We start from the raw sequence: 20,772 nt of genomic DNA, 5'->3' as shown, positions 1-20,772 counted from the left end.
TTTAGAAATTTAGAAACCTGATTTGTTTTCTATAGAAAACTTGCTCCCATGCCAATTTTAGATAGTATTTGCCTCACTTTGAAAAGTTTTATCGATAAAAACCTAGCGGTGCCAAGTTTGACTGGGAAATCCAGGTCCCAGTTAGAGAAAGCATGCTCTTTATAGATGATCTATAAATTTATGGCCCTCTCAGTGGCATTTTCTATAAACCAACACTGTCCAACAGAACTTTCTGAAATGGTTTTTTGCAATGGTGAAAACATTATGTATCTGTGCTGCCAGTATGATAGCCACTGGCCTCATGTGGCTATTGAATCACCCTTGAAATGTGACTGATGCAGCTGAGAAACTGAATTTTTAAAATTTATTTTATTTTAATTAATTTAAATGTAAATGATGTGGCTACTGGTTACCATGTTGGACAGTACGGTTAAACGGTAAAGAGTTAAATCTGTCTCAGGAAAGCAGATGTTGCTGTCTTAAATATTAAGTGAAGTTGTCTGCCATATGTTTTTCAAAGCTACTAAGGAACTTCTAAGATAAAATTCACCTTACAGTACAGTGGTTTTTATCGTGTTTGTGTTGATTTTTTATGACCACTTTAAAAATGATATTAATGTTCACATGTATATTTCTCAGGGAGAAACTTCACCAAAGTCCAGCCATTGAATATGGAAGAAGATCAAATGCTTTTGTGGACAAACTCAACATCAAAGGATCACCTGTGAAAATCAACAAAAAATAAATAGCATTGCACTTGATCTGTTTAGTTTCCATGGTTTTAACAGAGAAAGTAATGGTGCTGGGTGATACACATAAGACCAATCTCTTGTTGTTGAATTAATACTGTATTTAGCAACTTTCTTCTGATGTCTGAATGTTCTTGGAAGTGCTAGCTTTATATTGTCCCTACTTTAGGAATAAAGCTTTGATTTTCAACAATGCAAGAAGCATTAAACACTCTATATCATTTTAAAACATACTAATTTTTAAAGCTCACATGCTGATTTTGCTTTCACAGTTATTTTCCTGTTGCTATGTATCCTATATATTCAATATTGAATGTACAGCTAGTCTATCATGTAAAATTAGTTATAAGAAGTGAAATGTTAGAAAATTATCTGTTTTTACTAACACTATAAGAGTGATGTTCATAAAGGTGAAAGCTAGCTTAAAGAATTTTTAAAAATAAAGTGAATCTATACTAGTACTCTTACAAAAAATTACTTTTATAAAGAACACAATAATCAAATAGTTCATTTTCAAAGAGATTTTAAATTGCTAATATACATGAATTTTCTTCTTATAATTTCTTTTTACTGTGTATTCTTTTTTTGTTCTGTGTTACATTTTTAACATTCATCAGACTTTACATTGACCTTTGTCTTTAACATCTTAAGGTAGAATATTTCTGTTCTCCTTTCCCACAGACAGCTTAATCTATCTCCCCGATTAACATTCTAAAGTTGGAGTGTCCTTGGAGAAACTCTGCTCAGCCTTTTTGTGACATTTAGAAAAATGCATTTGGTATTCTACAAACCTGAATGATTGATTGTCTCAAAATTTCTTAGACGGGTGATGTGTGTGTTTGAGCAAGGTACTTAATAATTCAATTGTTCTGTTTTTAATTATACTATTTAAAGATTCAGCTCTTGTTTTTTTTTCATTCTAGAATTCAAACATTAATCTGTTTTTATAAAGTTAGGTTTGAAATTTCTGAGAATATAAAATCTTAACTCAAGTTTTTGTTGTTTCAAGGGGGAAAAAGAACAAAATCCCGTTATCACTCTATAATCCTAATATCTTTCTTTTTAAACTTTGGAAGTAGAATTGGGTGATTGTGCTTCTACTCTTCTAATTTTCTGTATCATGTCCTATTAATTGTACCAGTCAGGATTTCATGCCTTTAACTAGTCACTACAATAAGATACATATGTGTCGATTCATTTTTATAATGGAAAATAATTGAGCATGTATTAGTTAAAGATGTTAAATTTTTCCTCTTATGCATAACTTAGCATACTAATAACATACTAACATATTGGGAAGTTGTCATAAAGGCATACATTTTAAATAACACTTTTGCATAAATTCACTTGACAGAGAAAAATCCCAGTAGACACTGTAATTCTCCTTTTGCCTAAATTATTACACTGATGGTAACTTGAGTCATTATATTCAAATATGAAAAAATGATTTAATAAATAATTGTACTAAAGACAGTATAACTTCTATGTGTCATATAGCAGTTAGAGAATTCATAGATACTTTTTTTCATCCCAACTTGTTTACCATAAAAAGCAAATTAAAATTGAATTAAATATATATTTCTTCTTACGCCACAGTGCTTCCTAAGGGGCCACTTATAAAATATGTGACGTGGATTACATGTCAATTCTTTACATTCACATGATGCTGAAATTGGCTTTTTTCAGAATTTATTTTTATCGTAATTCTGAAGTCAACTTAACCAGTATAAAAAAGAAGGCTCTCCGTGCTTTGTGGTTCACATATTATTTTTTCTTTATGGACTGCCACTGATCTTTCTGGAACCCTGGGTCTCTGGGGAATGTAAGGATATTAACAGTTCGGTGAATTGTTAAAAATGTTAATATTCTTACATTAACAACAATAAGGCCAAGTTGAATACTTAGGCTCCTTGCTACTTTAGTGATTTTCCTGGTGACTTTCAGTCTCAGTGATAGGTTTTCATTACTCTACCTTTAAGACTCCTTTAGCTTTTAGTGGCAGGAGCATGCTGGAATCAGATGGTCCCAGCCTGAGGCAATGTGATGGAGTTAGGAGGTGGGGCCGGGGAGGGGATTGGGTTATGAGGATGGAGCCCTCAGAGCAGGATGAATGCCTTTGTAAAAGAGACCCCAGAGAGCTCCTGTGCACACGCAGTGAGAAGTTGGCTGCCTACGAACCAGAAAGTGGGACACACCAGATGCTGAATCTCCTGGGGCCTGGATCTTGGGCTTCCCAACCTCCAGAACTATGTGAAATAAATTTCTATTGTTTAGAAGTCACCCAGTCTGGTATTTTTACTATAGCAGCCTGAAGGGACTGACAGTGGTCAGTTCGGAGATCCTACTGAAGTTTGACCTAGACCTACCTCACTGCAGTGAATTAGGACCCTCAATTTGGTGTAAGTATACATATCTGAGAAACCTTGAGGTCCCTCTGTCCCTTACTACATGGATTTTGCAGTAACTCTGCATTGTGATGATCTCTTTGGTCCCAGTGTCAGTCTTATTATTGTCTCCCAAAGTAACCAACCACCTGACAAAACTTCAGGAAGAGAGCCTCTCTGTAATTTGTCTAAAGAGACCACTTTGTTTATGTAGAAGTCTGCCCATCTTTTATTTCCATACTTCAGCGCTTTTTAACTGTATGGCTTATATTTGAACTTTCTTCTCTCCTTGAAGAGGGAAGGTAATTAGACTATTACAGGGATACTTTCATGTTTGTATTACTAAATTAAAGAATGAGGCCATTAGACTGAGACAGCTTTAATGCCTTAGTAGCTCATGCAAGCAAACCAAAACCTAAGCCTGCAATGCCTCTAGGTTAAAAACAGCCAACCCGGCGTTCCCACAGCAGGCAGCCCTAGCCGATCAGCTAATCCCCTTGCTTTCCCTCTGCCTCTTCCCTCCGAGTCTCTTCCCAGCCCCACTTGGTGGAGCGCTCCTTCTTCCTGTTTGGTGCTGCTGATTCAAATTGAGTTTTGCTCAAACTCAAGATTTTCAATGTCTCAGTTTATCTTTTAAGCTGGTATAAAGCTGGCTCTAGCTCTCCTTCTTGCTTTTTCCTCTCCCCATCTTCTCCTCCTACTTGACACATTTTAAAGACGAATTTCAGAAAACAATTATTTATATGAAATATGTGTCACTAGGAATATCTAGTCCAAAAAAACCCATAGTCCAAAATGTCTTCAGAGGAAAAAATCAATAAACCATTTGTATTGCTTTTGCATGGGATGTGGACAAGTGAATTTAAATAATAGCCTCTGTTATGATTATGAGACTAAAGCTTTCTAGTCACTGTTTTGGGAAGGATCCCAAGTATGCTCCTTACTTGCTGCAAGTAATAAATCTTTCCCTCTCTGGAAAATAAAATAAAATAAAAGTTTCAAAACAAATGATCTTTTAAGTAATGATTATGAATGTAAGGTTTATAAATGTATTTTTAAGGAAGACAAAAAATATTTCTGACAAGTAGATGGATTTGGGCCAACTAATGCATGAATATTTAAAGTCAGCTATATGTCTTCTTCCAGGCTGTATTATGTAATATTAATGCTAATGAAATATTCTAGTTTATATAAAACTAAGATTGAACTTCTCATGATTTAAACTTTTTAAATTTCCTATACTGATCTTACGGCTCAAGTAAGTTATTGATTCCACCAATGGTGTACAAAATAAGATTACAAAATATCAAATGGTGTATCTGAATAAAATTGTAATACAGATGTCTTAAAGGGGTTTTGATCTTACAAAATTACTATAATACTATTAAGTATAAGGACAATGTGTGAGCTAAAACTAATTTTTCAGATCCTCAGTTAACTTTTCCAGACCTTAGAAAATGTTAAATTAGTCCTTGGATACTTGGACAGTTTCTAAGGAAAAGAAACGATACAAAGCTTTGGTCACTAAAGATAGTTTGAATTTATCTTTATTCTTATATATTATAAAATGACTACAAATCAACAGAAAGTGCAAATGCTTTGAATGACATAATGTATGTGTATTTTGCCACTTTAAAACTTAACAGAAGAAATCTATAATGTGTACTTACAAAATTTTAGCTGGCATTTCTTGATTTTTTTGTCTTCCAGTTTTCTCTGTGGAGAAAAAAGTTTATTACTTTGGTTAAAAGTGGTGATTAATAAAAATAATGAAGATATACTCAGTATAAAAAAAGTATATTATACTTGGTATAATCACAGACAATAAATACACACACACACAAGATAATGAGTATGAATTTTTACTTAAGGAAACATAGTTTGTTAAAGTAATTTCAAAACTAACAGCTACACTTTTTTACTTAACATAATTATATCTTAAAATTAAAGTAAAACCTTAATATTATTACCATCTATGTAATTATTATTTAATTTATATATTTTAAACAAATACATACAAAGGCTTAGAAAGACTACATTTTTGAAAGCCTGTAAATGAACAAGTTTACTTAAAAGTATATTCAACATTAATGGATTTATTCATCAAAGTAAATCCTTGACTACAAATTAATACATGGATGACATACCAAAAATGAATTCGAAATTCAGCATTGAATCTCTGGTTTTTCTTTTCTTGTCTCCTGTAATTTACTCTGATTTCTATTTATTTGATCTTACTCATTTAACAAGTATTTGTTGAGCTCCTAGCACAACAAGGGGTATAGCAATGAACAAAGCCAAATCACTGTCCTTATGGAACTTAGGTTCTCGTTGTCAGACGGCAGTCAGACAACAGACAGCTACGTAAAATGTCTGGATATATCTAAGTGTTCTGGAGGAAAATGAAGCAGTGTGTGAACATAGGGAAGAGCTGGCTGTTTCAGAAGAGTTGGTCTGGGAACCCCTCACTGACAGAGGCTATTTCAATAGAAGAAAGAAGAGCCATGCAGGTATCTAGAGGGAAGCAAAGGCTCTGGTTCTGTGAGGATCAGCTCCTAAGGAGGCCAAGTGTCTGGAGGAAAGCAAGCAAGTGAAGCAGGCTACATTGGTGTGGTTGCGCAAGCAAGGCCTTGTACCTGCTTATTTGAGGGTTAAATTTTTTTTTAATTTAGTCGTTTAAAATTTTAAAGTAGTTTTTTAAAATTTTAGGAAAATTTCTAGCCTACACAAAAGTAGAGAACAGCAACAAGAAAATCACTGGATGAGTGTTTTCAGCGGAGAGATGACATGGTCTCTCTCCATAGATCCCTTCAGTTACTGTGTTGGGAATAGACTGAGCAGCCGCGGGGCGGAAGCAATAAGGTCAGCTAGGCTATTCCAGTAATAACGTAGAGAGGTGGTGGTTCTTTGGTGGGGAGAAGTAGGTTCTGGATCTATTTTTGAGTGTAGTGCCCATAACATATACTGACAGACTAGACCGGAAGAGTCAAAGAGTGGTGTCAAAGTGACATTTTTGTTCTGGGCAACTAGAAGAACGGAGTTTATTTACATTTATCTGATGAAGACTTAAGAAGTTTTTGGGTGGAAGATCATTAGCTCCTTTTTGTACATAAAAAGTTTGAGCTGCCTTTAAGAAGTCCAAGTGGAATCGTCAAGGATGCCGTCTTTTAAATGGAGTGTACACATAACGTTTAACATCGAACAGTGATGGGACATTTTGAAATAAGTAAAAGCACTTGCAGTTGATAATTCACTATTATTCCACGTTCTTTTCAGGTCATGTCCTATAGATCAATTTTTTTCATATTTGTAGTAGCATAGATAAAAATTTTTGCATTTTTTTAAACTTAAAGTATAAACTTTTCTCCATTATGTCGGCAAAACAACCACCTTTAAGAGCTGCGTCTTAAAGCCAAATTAGCGCCGCAAAGCGACTGCACTTTCTCTTCCACGTCGGCAGAGGGCGTCGGGGCAACGGAGGGCGCTGCTCTGCTCTGAGATCCGGAAGCTTCTCCGTCTTTTTTTTCCTCTCCGCTTTGGCATCCTTTGCCCCGGAAGTGTTCTCTCTGCGTGATTGCCGGCGTGACTTTGAAAGCTTCCAGCAGTGGTGCTGGTTGCTGGGCAAAGCCGGAGCCGCGGGACCTTCGTACCAGTTCTGCGCTCGTCATGAGGCTGCTGGGAGCCGCCGCCGCCGCCGCCGCCGCCGCCACGGCCGTGGGGCGCGGGCCTCTCCTGCGGGTGCCCGCCTCCCTGGGCTGGCAGGGGAAACAGGTAGTGGAGACCGGCGAAGTGAGACCGAACCAGGGACTGTCCCCAGGACCTTGCGGTGCCTACGGGGCCAGGGAGGAAGTGGCCTTCCCTCCCTGGCACCTCTTTACTGACTGCTCCGAAAGCGAGCTGTCGACCTCGGTGCTGAAAAGCCGCTCTATTTGCACAGCTGTAGGTCATTAAGGAGCAGCTTCTCGGTGCCTTGGGAGGTTGGGTGGGCCTCCGGTTTATGGTTAAGCCTCTTATTTTTGGTATACCTTAAAGAGAAGTGACTGGAGTGAAGGTCAAGACAGCAGAAGAATTAGTGTGTCCAGGGCTCGAACCCGGGGCTTCTGACTCATCCAGTGCTCTTTTCACTGCGAGTGCCGTTGGGCTGACTGCTCCTTCTTTCGACCGACCCTGGGTTATTTGGTTTAGTGCCTAAATAGTAGTACTATTCTTTGGTGGTTTGTTTGCCTTTTGCGGGGAGGGTAGAGGTGGGGCGGAGAGTGGAGTAGGTTTAGGTCGCAGTCGAGCCTTCCCCGTCATGCAAACCTCCTTTGCTTTGCGCGCTGGTATCCCTAGGATTTAATTAGCTAGGCGCCTATCATCCAGATTCCATTGAGTATTTTACCTATCTTTTCCAAGTTCTGCCTCCCTTTCCCCCGAAATGGCTGCAGTGCATTTTGGATGTGCAGCCTTATAGAGAGAAGTTAATGTTGTGTCTTGATTCTATAAAATGCAGGATTCCCTCTCACCTCCAGAGTAAAATCCGGGGTTTTTTTTAATGTCATTAATTGTTTTGGCGAAGAAGGAATTGGAAACCTTTTATGGGCTGCCTTGAAGTTATTGGCACCACTGCATCGAGCATAGAAGTCCTCAGACATCCTTACTAGCTAGTAAGGGGGAAGGGAAAAAAAAATCCAAGTAAAATCTAAAGTAAAAACTGAATTTTTTGTCAAAGTAATTGTTGGGAGCTGTCTTTCTGATTTTATCAGCCCCAGTGTATATTTTAAAACCTGTGACGTTTGTTAAAAGTATCTGTCCCCTTTTGTTTATTTAATTAATTTGAATATCTCTTTTCAGATTTATTTATTTTTAAGAATATGTCCTTTCTGTCCTTTGCAGTCCCTTCTTAGGCTGAAACATTCCCTCTTGCCTTTCCAGGCTGTTTCATATGATGTTTTATGAGCATTGAGATTTCTTGAAGGAAAAATGTCCACTAAACCCTTTCTAATTGCTCACTGTTATCCCATTAAAAGTGCATTGAATTGAGCGCTCTTATTTTTTCAGGTTAATTGGAAGATCTGCCGATGGTGTTCATCAGGGGTGATTCCTAATGAAAAGATACGAAATATTGGAATCTCAGCTCACATTGATTCTGGGAAAACAACATTAACAGAACGAGTGCTTTACTATACTGGCAGAATTGCAAAGATGCATGAGGTATGTGGTTGACGGCTGATTCCAGATTGGTGTAACTGCAGTTTTGTTTTGTAAGGATTTAATAAATTTCACAAAACCTGGAAGATTAAAAGAATAATAACAGTGGATCTTTAACCACAGTCATACCACAAAGTGGCTAGCTCAAGTTGGCTTGAAATGTTGCTCTGAGAAATCTGTCTAGAGACCATCACTATGGGTATCCTGAGTAGGTTGTTTTTTAAGAATATTAAGTCAATATAATGTATTCTTAAGCAGCCATTAAAATAATATTTAGATGACCTTAAATGTTATGAAGAGATGTTTATAATGTTAAGTGGAAAAAGGGTTTAAAATGATGATATGTAGTATAAGCTTAATAGTTAAAAAAAATATTTTGGGAAAAAATTTTTTTTAGAAAATCTTAAAACTCCTGAAGAAATTACATATTGAGTTACTTTACTCTCCACTTAAAAATGTTACTTCAGATGAAGAGCATCTTGTTCAGTCACAGACTTTAAAAGATGAATCTTTCCCACCCAGGCCTCAAAATCCACAAGGAGCACAACAGGGAAAAATCTGTTCTCTGAACACCTGCTCACAGACTAACAAGGCTGGTGGGCAGGAACAGTGCAGAGAGCAAGGGTGGCTCTCAGACCAGGTAATTGCTGAGTGGTAGCAGCTGCTGAAAACAGCAGTGAAAAAAGGATTAGGCAATTAATAGAGGGCAGAACCTGTAATCAATTTTCTGTTTCATGAAATGAAATGGTTTGACAATGAGGTTTCTCTGAAAATTGTGTCAGTTAACTCTGTGTTCTGGTTCGATCTCAGTAAAGATTTCTTCTTGGAATGCAGGGACAGAGAAATCTGAATGGCTGTGCTTGTGTTTAGGTGAAAGGTAAAGATGGGGTTGGTGCTGTCATGGATTCCATGGAGCTAGAGAGACAAAGAGGAATCACTATTCAGTCAGCCGCCACCTATACCATGTGGAAAGATGTCAATATCAACATTATAGATACTCCTGGTGAGTTGCGTTTTGGGTTTTATTGCAGCTTGTTTTGGCAACAGCACATTCATTTCTTCACTATGACCCAGCTCATTTTTGAGTATCAAATAATACTCAAAAGTGTGACTGTGAATTCCCTTTTAGAGAAATCTGACTTGGGACCTCAAGTACTTCATCCTTAAGTGGGTTCTTTGGAAAATAGTGCAAATAAATTGTGGGTAGGAAAGTTCTTGCCTTTTACATGTTGCAGCTGATTCCAGAGATGCCCATGGCCTAGTATCTTTTTGAACTGATTTGGTTGGGCGCCTGGACCTTGTGGTAAGTGAACGGTATTGGTGGTTTAAGGAATTCACATTCTAAATAGAAGACTTATGTATGATCAGAGATACAAAAACTTTTACTTGTTCATGTTGTGAAAAATCAGACAGCTTTTTAAGACCCTCACACACTTCACTGTCTCTTTTAGGGCACGTGGACTTTACAATAGAAGTAGAAAGAGCCCTGAGAGTACTGGATGGCGCGGTCCTTGTTCTGTGTGCCGTTGGAGGGGTGCAGTGCCAGACCATGACTGTTAATCGTCAGATGAAGCGCTACAATGTTCCTTTTCTAACTTTCATTAACAAACTTGACCGAATGGGCTCCAACCCAGCCAGGGCCCTGCAGCAAATGAGGTACTGAACCTTAGAACAGAGGCAGGTCATGATCTGGATAACAACTTACATCCAGAAGGGAAGTTAATTCAGTGTCATTAAGCTTTATCCTTAAATTTTCTTTTCCTTTTTAAAATTCATTTTTATGACTAACTTTGTAAATAAGACACTGAGGTCCATAGTTCAGTTTGTAATGTGATTTCATCAACTGCTTTTCTCTGTAAAATGGGGGAAATATGACTTAAATTTTAGGAAAGTTGAAGGTGAATTCAGCAAACAATCTGGCAATTTATAGTGTTTTGCTATAATTAGAGAAGTTGTAGTCTAGGGTAGGTTCTAAAAGTACTTTGCATTTATTTAGATAAACCTCGAGGATCTTCTTCAATTTTAACCTTTATTTGAGGAATTTTAATTAATGCCTTAAAGTAGTGGGCTGTATTCTCTTGCTTTCACTTGGTAACATATTTGCTAAGACATCAGCAACACTTCCTTTCTGAACCGGACGTAACCCAGTAAGTGGTATTGATATCATTTTACATTTTGCACAATACTACGTATTTCACACAGCCTTTGAAAAGTGTCACAGTTTCACTTTTCACCTTTCTGGTAGATGTGTAAATGGAGCTGTGGAGTTCCCACTGCAGTTTTACATGGCAGAGCTGATGGTTGTAGGCAGCAATGCTTGTGGTAGTGGAGACACTAAGTGATTTGTCTGATGACAAATGATACAGTGTTGAGGAACTTCAAGTGACAGTATTGCTGTGTGCTCTCTGATGGAACTAACGTATTTGAGAATTTGAGAGTGAACTTTTCCTTTATTGGTGTTTGTAGTACTTTCTTGGTAGAAGGAAACATTTTCACTTTTAGCCTTATTCTGTTTTACTTGTGTTTGGCAATAGACGGGTTCTTTCCACCGAGTCTTTTTCTGAATTCCAGGAAAATTTTCTTTCCGCATTTATTTGACTACTTTCTTTGCTCCACTGCCTTTTATTTGTTTTCTCATTTTGTAACTCTGATTAAACACACTTTGAAACCTCTGAATCTAGCCTCATGTCTTAACTTTTCTACAGTACTTTCTTACACTTTCTCGTTCCTTCTCATTTTGCGCTGGATTATGAGAGAATTCTTGAGCTCAGTCTTCTAACTCACTAATCTGATATTCATCTACATCCCTTCTGTTATTTAGCCTGTTTTTTATTCTTTTTTAATCCCAGCAATTATATAGTTAATTTCCATAAACTTTCCCTTTTATTGTGACATCTTTATTAAAAGAGGTGAGTACTTCTCAGATTTTTACATTTTATTTTTTTCTAGTAACTCTCTCCTTGGAGGTTAGTACTATTTCTTGAGCTCACTGTCTTTCAAGCTATTGATTTCCTTCAAAATTTGGTGATTCTTAGTTACCTATCCCTAGTTATAGATGGGCACTTGGAATCTAGACTAAACTGTGGTAGCTAGACCATATTTTTTCTTGGATGAGAACCCCTGTTGGTGAGTGTAGTTTCTCTTCAGTGGTTCTGCCGGAGCAGGGGTGCAGGTTGACGATAAGTGTCTGGCTTTAATACCCACTCTGAGAGTTTTCCCTCTAAGAACTTCCTTTTCACATAGCTGTCCTCAGCTTCAGCAGAGTCAGCTGAGCCAAGAATGAGATGTGGGCATAGTTACCACACCATCCTTTAATTTCCTGGCCAACCACTCAATGACCTGTTCTTCCCCTTTCTGTTTCTGATCCAGGATATTCTGGGGATCTGATGGGAAAATAGTTATTGTAGAATTCTTTTTGTTGCCTACATCAGGTTGTGGCTTCCTGAGCACAATGAGTTTAGCTGTCAGTCTGTTTCTAACTGCTTTATATCTCCTGATCTCACCTACTGATAAATTCCACAGGTCTGCCGTTGATTTCTTTTTATATTTATTTTGTCATTTCAAAGGGATTTGGGGAGAAAAAAGGGGTAAACATACGTATTTTTATTTTTCAGGTCTAAACTAAGTCATAATGCAGCATTTGTGCAGTTACCCATTGGTTTGGAGGGTGATTTTAAAGGTATTATAGATCTTATTGAGGAACGAGCTATCTACTTTGATGGAGACTTTGGGTAAGTGTTAAAAATACACTATTAAAATTTTATATTTTAAAAAGTATCAAAGAGAAGGAAAAGAATGAGTTCTTTAAAACAGAATAAACTTTTTGAAATATGTCTGGAAGAATATCCGTTGAAATGATTTTGTTTTAATGCTTTTAGTCCTGGTTACTTCCCATTTTGCTTAGTATTCCTTCCGAGAGAGTATGTTATTCTTTGAGTAATACATTTATATCACATTATAACATACATCGTGTGGTGTAAGGAGGCTTTGGGCTAGTGATGTAATATCTCTTTATCTATTTGTTCTTTATACATTCTTTCATTCATTTTGTAGACTTTCTGGAGCATTTACTATGGGCATTGTCTTAAAACCTGGGAAGAAAATAGGGATCATAAATATTTCCTCTACCTACTTAAGGGGTTACAAAGATAAAAAGATTAACATATAAAAGAAGTTTAAAATTGTACAGATGTGGTTTGGCCAATACAAGAAGCAAGTTGGTAACTTTTGTCATGGTATTTGGTCGGTCAGTCAACTTTTGAGAGACATTTGCATTCAAAGCTTTGTAATTGCCCAGTGGTTATCAAACCATGGCATTCAGAACAGTCACCTGGAGAGCTTGTTAAAACACTTATTCTTGGATCCACCTTCAGAGATTCTAATTCAGTAGCTCTAGGGTGTGGCCTGGAATTTGCGTTTCTGGAATGCTCCCAAGTCATGCTGTGTTTCAGGTCTGCAGACCACAGTTTGAGTGGCACTAGTCTAGAGAGTGAGGAGCTCATAATGAACCTTTCTTCTGAGAGTGGCCCCAGTAGCCTGGCAGTTTGTCCAAAGGTCCTTCTTGAGGGGTTTCCCTCCCCTGCTGTGGAACTAGGACTGCTGTCTGGCACGTGGGCAAAGGACATTGTGATCGGTTACCTGTGGGAAGTATCCTTATCAGCCGTCTTGTAGGCTGGGGAAAGATCGAGCAGGTTCAGTGGACAAGGCTTTCTGTCACTTTTTGTGTGACAGCTAAGCAGTGACAACACAGCTTATCTATCATTCCTTAGAATGTAAGGGACAGGGGTTTTTATCAGGTTTATTTGTTGCTATGTCCCCAGCCCTAGAACTGTGTGATAAAAAATAAGGACTCAAAAGATATTCGTAAGTGTATGAGTAAATCCACTTCCCTAGAATTATCAGGGCATGTGTTTTTGTCTTCTAAAGTAGAGGCTTTTAAACTTTGTTGTATATCAGAATCACAGATGGAACGTTTTACTGTACTTGCCCCCTTTCCCAGCACTAAGCCACTGGGTATGTATATCTTGATTCCACAGAAGATTCTGACATGAAAGGCTAGGAACCAGGAAGCTTTGTCAGAAAGGAAGAAGTTAAGCTCTGAAGGCTTTGAAGAGCATTCTTTAGGGTAATAAGAATTATTGTCTATTTGCAGTTGCCTTCTTTTCCTTTTATTTTTTTAGGAATGTGTTTTCTGAAAATCTTGTTATTTTTTGACTTTAGATTCCATTTTTAAAGAAATACTTTGAAAACTTTCAGACTGATGTTTCTAAATATCAATTATGTCCATTTCTTGGTTGTCTATATTGTATTTGTGACTCTTACCCATCTGGCCCTTAGAGGAATGGAGAACTGAGGTCAAGGTTGAAGAGTATCATATTTAATAACCTTTTTTTTGAACTATAAAATGGTGTTTTCTGTGTTAAAAATTATATGATTGGGTTTGTTGTTAATGGAAAGGAATAGTTAGGTCTCTAATCTGCTTGTTAGAGACTGTGATGTTGTGATTAATTTAGTTAATAGAATTTTCAAGCACAGTTGACCGTTGAACAATGTAGGGATTAGAGGCTATCAGTTGAAAACTGAGTATAACTTTTGATTCCCCCAGAACTTTACTAATAGCCTGCAGCTGACCGGAAGCCTTACTAATAAGAAGCAGTCAACTGACAACATATTTTGTACGTTATATGTATTGTATACTGTATTCTTAGTAAAGTAAGCTAGAGAAAAGAAAATGTTGTTAAGATCGTAACAAATAGAAAATACGTTTGCAGTACTGTATATATTTATCAATACAGTGAGTTTCTTATGATAGAAAGCACTGTAGATGTTATGTGTATTGCTAACACTAGGTATCACAAATGAAAAGGCAATATGAGAAGAAATTGATATTTAATTACAGGTATAATGATTCATGCATTGATAAGAAGTAGCATTATGATTGCTTTATGGTAGCCTGTGGTAATTGATATGATTGATTCACAGTAGCCTAGACTATAAGCTAATTAATGAATCATAAAATTTTTATTGCATATGATATTACAATCATATTCATAATACAGTATTAGAAACATTGTTACATTTTAAATTTTTTCTTACCTATGATGATACAGTTTCTCCAGTTATGAGAAAGAGAAGGGCATTCTGTACAGTAATGTAATTCTTTGAAAGCAAAGTTATAAAACAGTAAGAAAATGAACACATTATTAATTTTATATTAAATATCACTCACCTTATGCCTATGTAAGGCTAGGCTATCCACTTCAATGCCAGTCTTGCACACAATGTTCTACACACATATTTTGCATATTATTGAAAAAATCCACATATAAGTGGACCCACACAATTCAAACTTTTGTTGTTCAAGGGTCAACTGTACTCATGGGCTTTGGAGTCAGACAGGCTTTGAATCTTGGCCTATCCATTTACTAATAGTATAACCTTGAGCAATTTGCTTTGCCTGTTTATAGTATTTTGCCCATTGTTCCATCTGAATTTTGAAAATGTACATTAGTTTTATTTGCCATTTTAATACAAATATATCAGAACTCTTATTTTTTTCATTGGTGGTTTATATATTTAATTGAATATTCTTAAAGTACTAAAATAAAACATTTCTACTCTTAGTCAGGTTGTTCGCTATGAGGAGATTCCAGCAGAATTCAGGGCGGCGGCAGCTGACCACAGGCAGGAGCTGATTGAATGTGTTGCAAATTCAGATGAGCAACTTGGTGAGATGTTTCTGGAAGAAAAAATTCCCTCAACTTCTGATTTAAAGGCAGGTGCTCTCAAAATATGTCTTATATTAATATGAAAAAGGTTTTTTGTTTTCTTTTGTTTTACAGGGAGGGGACATGATGCTTTTATGCAGAGTTTTATTAATGAAATCTGAGTAATTTTATTGACTATAATTGGTTTCTTCAAAAAATACTTGACATGGCATTTTTTTAAAGTAGTGAGTTATGTAATAATATCTTGCAATGGGAAAAGTCAAAGTTTTTTCTAGACAAAAAGATACTTAAACTGCCTACCTCTTGGGCATATCCTTGTTAAGAAGAAAGAAGATAAACTAGCAATGTTACAGCAATAAGACAGCTTTAGAGGCAAAGCATTTAAATATTTGCAGACTAAATGTTGGTCCTTGCACTATTGTGCTGTTTGGAAGGCCATGTGGATTCCTTCAGTTCATTGTTCAACTCTTTAAAAATAAAGAGCCTTGCCTAAGACTGATATTCACTTTTTGAATAGATATTTCTCCATAGAGATAGCAAATGGCCAGTGAACACATGAAAAGGTGCTCAACATTGCTAACCATTAGGGAAAACAAAACTACAATGAGATAGCACTTTATTCATTAGGATGGCAGTTATTCGAAAAACAAACAACAGGTGTTGATGTGGATGTGGAGAACTTGGAACTCTTGTGCATTGCTGGTGGGAGTGTAAAATGATGTGGTTTCCATCTGCTGTGGAAAACAGTATGGTGGTTTCTCAAAAATGTTAAATATAGAACTACTATATGATCCAGCAATTCCACTTCTGTATACCCAAAAGAAATGAAAGCAGAGACTCAAACAGATATTTGTATACCAGTGTTGATGGTAGCACGATTCACAGTGGCCAAAAGATGGAAACAACCCAGTGTCTATCAGTGGAAGAATGGATAAACAAATTTGGTATATTCATACAATGGAGTATTATTCAGCCCTAAAAAGGAATCAGATTGATACGTGCTACAACATAGATGAGCCTTGAGGACATTATGTTAAGTGAAATAAGCCACACGTAAAAGGACAAATATTGTAGGATTCCACTTATATGAGATACCCAGAACAGTCAAATTCCTAGAGGCAGAAAAGTGAAATAGGGGTTACCAGGGGCTGGGGGAAGGCAGAATAGGGAGTTTAATCAGCACAGAGTTTCAGTTTAGGTTGATGAAAAGTTCTGGACATGGATAGTGGTAACAGCAATGTGAACGTACTTAATGCCACTGAACTGTACACTTAAAAATGGTCAATTTTGTTATGTATATTTTATAATAAAATAAGACTGATACTTATTTTGCCAAACCACTTGATGCACTTAGCAGAGATCAGATAAGTAATTATTGTTTGTAAGACATTGTACTCAAGGAGTTTATAAATCAGATGCACAAGGAAAGAACCCTATTGAAGCTGAGATGCTTACTAATATATGAGAGTCCTTTACCATTCATAAAGGCCTTATCTTCTCAGCTCTCTGATGAGTAAGGAACACCATGTAGGAAGGTATAGGTCTGACCTTAAAGTCAAGATTATATCCTGGAAACCACAATAGGGAGTTAGGCTTTGATCTATTAAAGGGAATGTGTCAGGGGTCCCCAAGACCTGTGATTCACTATGAGTAAGGACTTAGGACATAATTGTACTCGTGGCTATGATTCATTCTAGTGAAAGGATACAAAGCAAAATCAGCAAAGGAAAGAGGCATGTGAGGTGAAGTTCAGAAGAAGCCAAGTGTAAGCTTCCAGGCGGCATCTCCCAGTGGCGTCTGTTTCCTCGTAGGGCATGCCTGTTTCCTCCAGCAACAAGTTATGACTACACCTGTGAAATCTTGTCTACCAGGGAAGCTCATTAGAAACTCAGTACCCAAGGTTTTATTGGGGGCTGGTTACATAGACACCCTCTGCATGTACCAAATTCCAGACTCCCAGAAGGAAAGCAGGTGTTAAGCACATAACATATTTTTTGTACAAACAGCATAGGCACAATGAGCTAGTCTTACCAGTTCTGGGAATGCTGGGAACCCTCTGAAATCCAAGGCTCCAGATTCCAGCCAGGGACCAGCCTTGCAGGCAAGCCTTTCTAAGGAGGTGGTTTCAGTCCTGCTATGTTTACTGTTTTTTGCACAGGATACATAGGTGTAGTTTAGTTTCTGTATTGTTGTTGGATATATAGTATTAGGGACAGTAGAAAGGCAACAATTTTCAAGTATAAATATGATTCTGATAAAAATAAGGAGAAATTTCAGGGAAATACACTGTGGTAAGATTCCTATGTCCCTACTTTTACACATAAGAGAGGGTTGTAAAGTCAAAGATGGACCTTGTGGTCTAGGGTAGCCTCATTGGTCAATGACCTGGCCATTACTGATTCTTAGCAACAACAAAAGCAAGTTTTTAAGATAGTTTCAAATAATTGCTTTCTTGCCATGCTTATTTTTCCTTTTTTATATTCCTTTTATTGTGCTCAGCTGTTACCCTGCTTTTCATTGTGATGTTTAGCAATTGTGGTTATGAATGTTTTGATTTAAGCTTTTTGGGGATAACTCGTTTTCTGCTTTTTCCTGAGGACTGAGAAGTAATTGCATGCTGCTCTGTATTTCTGTGGTGGGGGTGTTGTGGCCACAGCACAGCTGTTGGCCTCTGCCAGCTGCTAGAGCTAAAACTGCACTGCTGGCTCGGAGGCCTGCTTTTGCCAGTAGCCCCTGAGGAGCGAGAGTGGGACACGCACGATGGGTTGAGGACAAGACCCAGAGGTCATTATTTTAGAGCCTGTTACTGTCATGGCGCTTAAATAATGGATAGTTCGTACTGTTTGGTTTCCTGTATGTACAGTCTTAAAAAAAAAAAGAAAACAAATCAATTAATTAAATGTTTTTTAAAAGATGATACTTTATATGGTTTAAACATTTAAAAACTAAATTAAAAACACAGTAAAAAGTCTCCCACCTGGCTCCCATCTGCCTAGTTCTCTGCCCCGTCCCTAAAACAGATTGCCAATTAATAGTTTCTGATGTATGGTTTTTGTTTTTGTTTTTTTTTTGGTATATATATTGCTTTTCCCTCTGTTTTACACAGTTGTTAGCATACTGTTTATATGGTTCTGTGTGTGTGTCTATTTTCTCTGTGTGTGTGTGTGTGTGTGTGTGTGTGTGTGTGTGTGTGTATGTGTCTATATATATATTTGGGGGGGGCAGATTTAAAGTTAGTGACATTCCAGGAATGTTAAAAGCAATTGCACAGTTAAATAGCTTTTTTTTTTTTTTAAATTTTGACCTTAATTTATAGAGGACCTGATTCTAGTCTCCACTGGAGCCAGTACTCCAAAGAGTATCAATTCATTTCATTCATTTGTTAGTTTTTAATTGATCTGAAACACCAAATACAATTCTAAGATAAACTAATCATTAAATATTTTTCCTTGTGTAGCTTGCAATTCGAAGAGCTACTCTAAATAGATCATTTACTCCTGTCTTTTTGGGAAGTGCCTTGAAGAACAAAGGAGTTCAGCCACTTTTAGATGCTGTTTTAGAATACCTCCCAGATCCATCAGAAGTCCAGAATTACGCTATTCTCAATCAGGAGTAAGTCTTGGAAATATTCTTAGTTTATGCACTGTAGAAGAATTTAAGAATTGTTCTTGTAGTTTTGCTGTACTTGTGGGTTTTTGTTTTTTTCTTAATTTACAAAAACCAACTTCCATTTCTATTTGGTTAACAATTTTGGCATAGAGAAAAATACTTATTACACCTTCCCATATCATGTTCTATTTGTAAATTAGAAATATGATTTGTTCCATTATCTATCAAGGTTTGTATTATTAGAAAATTTTCTCATTTGGGACCAGTCATATTAAAAAAAGAGCTTTAAAACAAAAATTTTTAAGCTCTCTCGTTTTCTTTTTCTAGCAGACCATTTCTGTGTTTTTCATTCTACTCTGCACCTATCAAAGTATAATAACTAAGGCCAGACAAGTAATTTTTATTGCTCTCTTTCAGTGAACTTTCATTTATGTGTAAGCTCAGAAATGTTTAGTACACATGTGCTTTTTCTCAGGTAAACTCTGATGAAAAAACTAATATAAAAGAAATATCAAATATTACATCTCATAGATGTATATTTCTTTTGTTTTAAGTGACTCACAAGAGAAAACCAAAATCTTAATGAACTCCGAAAGAGACAATTCCCACCCATTTGTAGGCCTGGCTTTTAAACTGGAGGTAAGTTGCTTTCTATTGTATTTAACTGCTATATGTAGAAATACTCTTTTCTCTTAAGCTTTTATTCCTATTACACAGTGATTCATAGGAAAAATTTGGTGATAGATTTCTCCACTGTAAAATTACTCTTCCCCATCCCTCCCCCCTCTTTTCCATACTGAGTCTTTAGGAGGAGGTTACTATGCATAGCCTACATCAAGGGGTGGGGATAATGCTCTTGCTCCTTGAGGGCGCAGTATCTACATATGAGTTGTTTCAGATTCTTTTTTTATCAGTATGGACTCCGGGATATTTATTTTGTACTTTTGAGTTACAATCCAGTAGTAGTTACTTATTTTGTTACCAGATTGGCCAGATTTGGCCACTGGAGCTCTTTCAGTTGGCCTCTGAGTCCATTTGACATTCCCTGGTATTTTGCTTTTTTTTTTTTTTTTTTAATACTTCCTTACTTCCTGGCACTACAGGATGCTCCTGGCTTATCTTGTATATTCCCTGCTCCAGCCCTAGAGACAGCTGTCTCTTTAGGAGCCCTCGTCCCTTTTAAAGTGAATGGCATTAGAAACCAAGATTTAGAGACTGGCTGTGCTTTTTATTGTGGTGTTTTTGCTTCTGTTCATAATACTTTAAGTGGAAAAAAGATGGGTAAGTTGGAGGTTTTAAAGGCTGGTTATTTTTGGAATGGAATTATAATTGGGGGTGGGGAGTTTCTGTACTTTTTATTTTTAAGTTTTTATAATATTACTCTAAAATCAGAAAAAGTAATTTTATTTCTTTTTATTAAATAAAAAATTCTTTAATTTCTGTAGTGCTTTACAATTTTCAAAAGTTTCACACACATAATTTCATATAATCCCATAATAACCATTTTTTTCCCTCTACCCCTATATTGCTCCTCCCCTACTTCTGTCTCTCCAGTGGTAACCACTAGTTTGTTCTTTATATCTGTCAGTCTGCTTCTTTTTTGTTTTATTCACTAGTTTGTTGTTATATTTTTTGATTCCACAGGTAAGTGGTATCATACAGTATTTTTCTTTCTTTGTCTCACTTGTTTCACTTAGCATAATGCCCTCCAAGTCCATCCATGTTGTTGCAAGTGGCAAAATTTCATTTTTTATGGCTGAAAAATATTCCTCTGTGTGTGTACATCACGTCTTCTTTATCCATTCATCTGTTTTTGGACACATAAGTTGCTTCCATATCTTGGTGATTGTAAATAGTGCTGCTATGAACATTGGGTGCATGTATCCTTTCAAATTAGAGTTTTGGGGCTTTTTTGGATATGTACCCAGAAGTAGAATTGCTGGGTCATATGGTGACTCTATTTTTAGTTTTTGAGAAAGCTCCATACTGTTTTCCACAGTGGCTGCACCAATTTACATTCCTACCAATAGTGTACGACAGTTCTTTTCTCCACACCCTCACCAGCATTTATTATTTGTGTTCTTTTTAATGATAGCCAGACTGGTGTGAGGT

The 20,772-nt window shown here is 36.7% G+C and overlaps 2 protein-coding genes across 5 annotated transcripts in view; both read left to right on the top strand.

Moving 5' to 3' along the window:
• Positions 1-2,222, top strand: part of MLF1 (myeloid leukemia factor 1) — a 36,461-nt gene extending 34,239 nt beyond the window's left edge. For 3 of the 4 annotated variants that reach the window (XM_045514514.2, XM_010952038.3, XM_010952036.3), the window contains one exon: positions 640-2,222. In XM_045514514.2, the coding sequence (XP_045370470.1) occupies positions 640-745 (106 nt within the window). In that variant the 3' untranslated portion in view covers positions 746-2,222. The remainder of the gene's footprint in view (positions 1-639) is intronic. The other variant, XR_835067.3, reaches the window with a different exon arrangement.
• A 4,459-nt stretch (positions 2,223-6,681) lies between these two features.
• Positions 6,682-20,772, top strand: part of GFM1 (G elongation factor mitochondrial 1) — a 41,556-nt gene continuing 27,465 nt past the window's right edge. The window contains exons 1-8 of the mRNA XM_074368932.1: positions 6,682-6,904; positions 8,174-8,326; positions 9,194-9,326; positions 9,775-9,979; positions 11,938-12,054; positions 14,948-15,098; positions 18,509-18,663; positions 19,215-19,299. Coding sequence (XP_074225033.1) covers positions 6,800-6,904; positions 8,174-8,326; positions 9,194-9,326; positions 9,775-9,979; positions 11,938-12,054; positions 14,948-15,098; positions 18,509-18,663; positions 19,215-19,299 — 1,104 coding nt within the window. The 5' untranslated portion in view covers positions 6,682-6,799. The remainder of the gene's footprint in view (positions 6,905-8,173; positions 8,327-9,193; positions 9,327-9,774; positions 9,980-11,937; positions 12,055-14,947; positions 15,099-18,508; positions 18,664-19,214; positions 19,300-20,772) is intronic.

This window comes from Camelus bactrianus, chromosome 1, assembly GCF_048773025.1.
Source record: "Camelus bactrianus isolate YW-2024 breed Bactrian camel chromosome 1, ASM4877302v1, whole genome shotgun sequence".
In the NCBI taxonomy this organism is placed as follows: domain Eukaryota; kingdom Metazoa; phylum Chordata; class Mammalia; order Artiodactyla; family Camelidae; genus Camelus; species Camelus bactrianus.
This window is presented reverse-complemented; position numbering and strand designations above follow the sequence as displayed.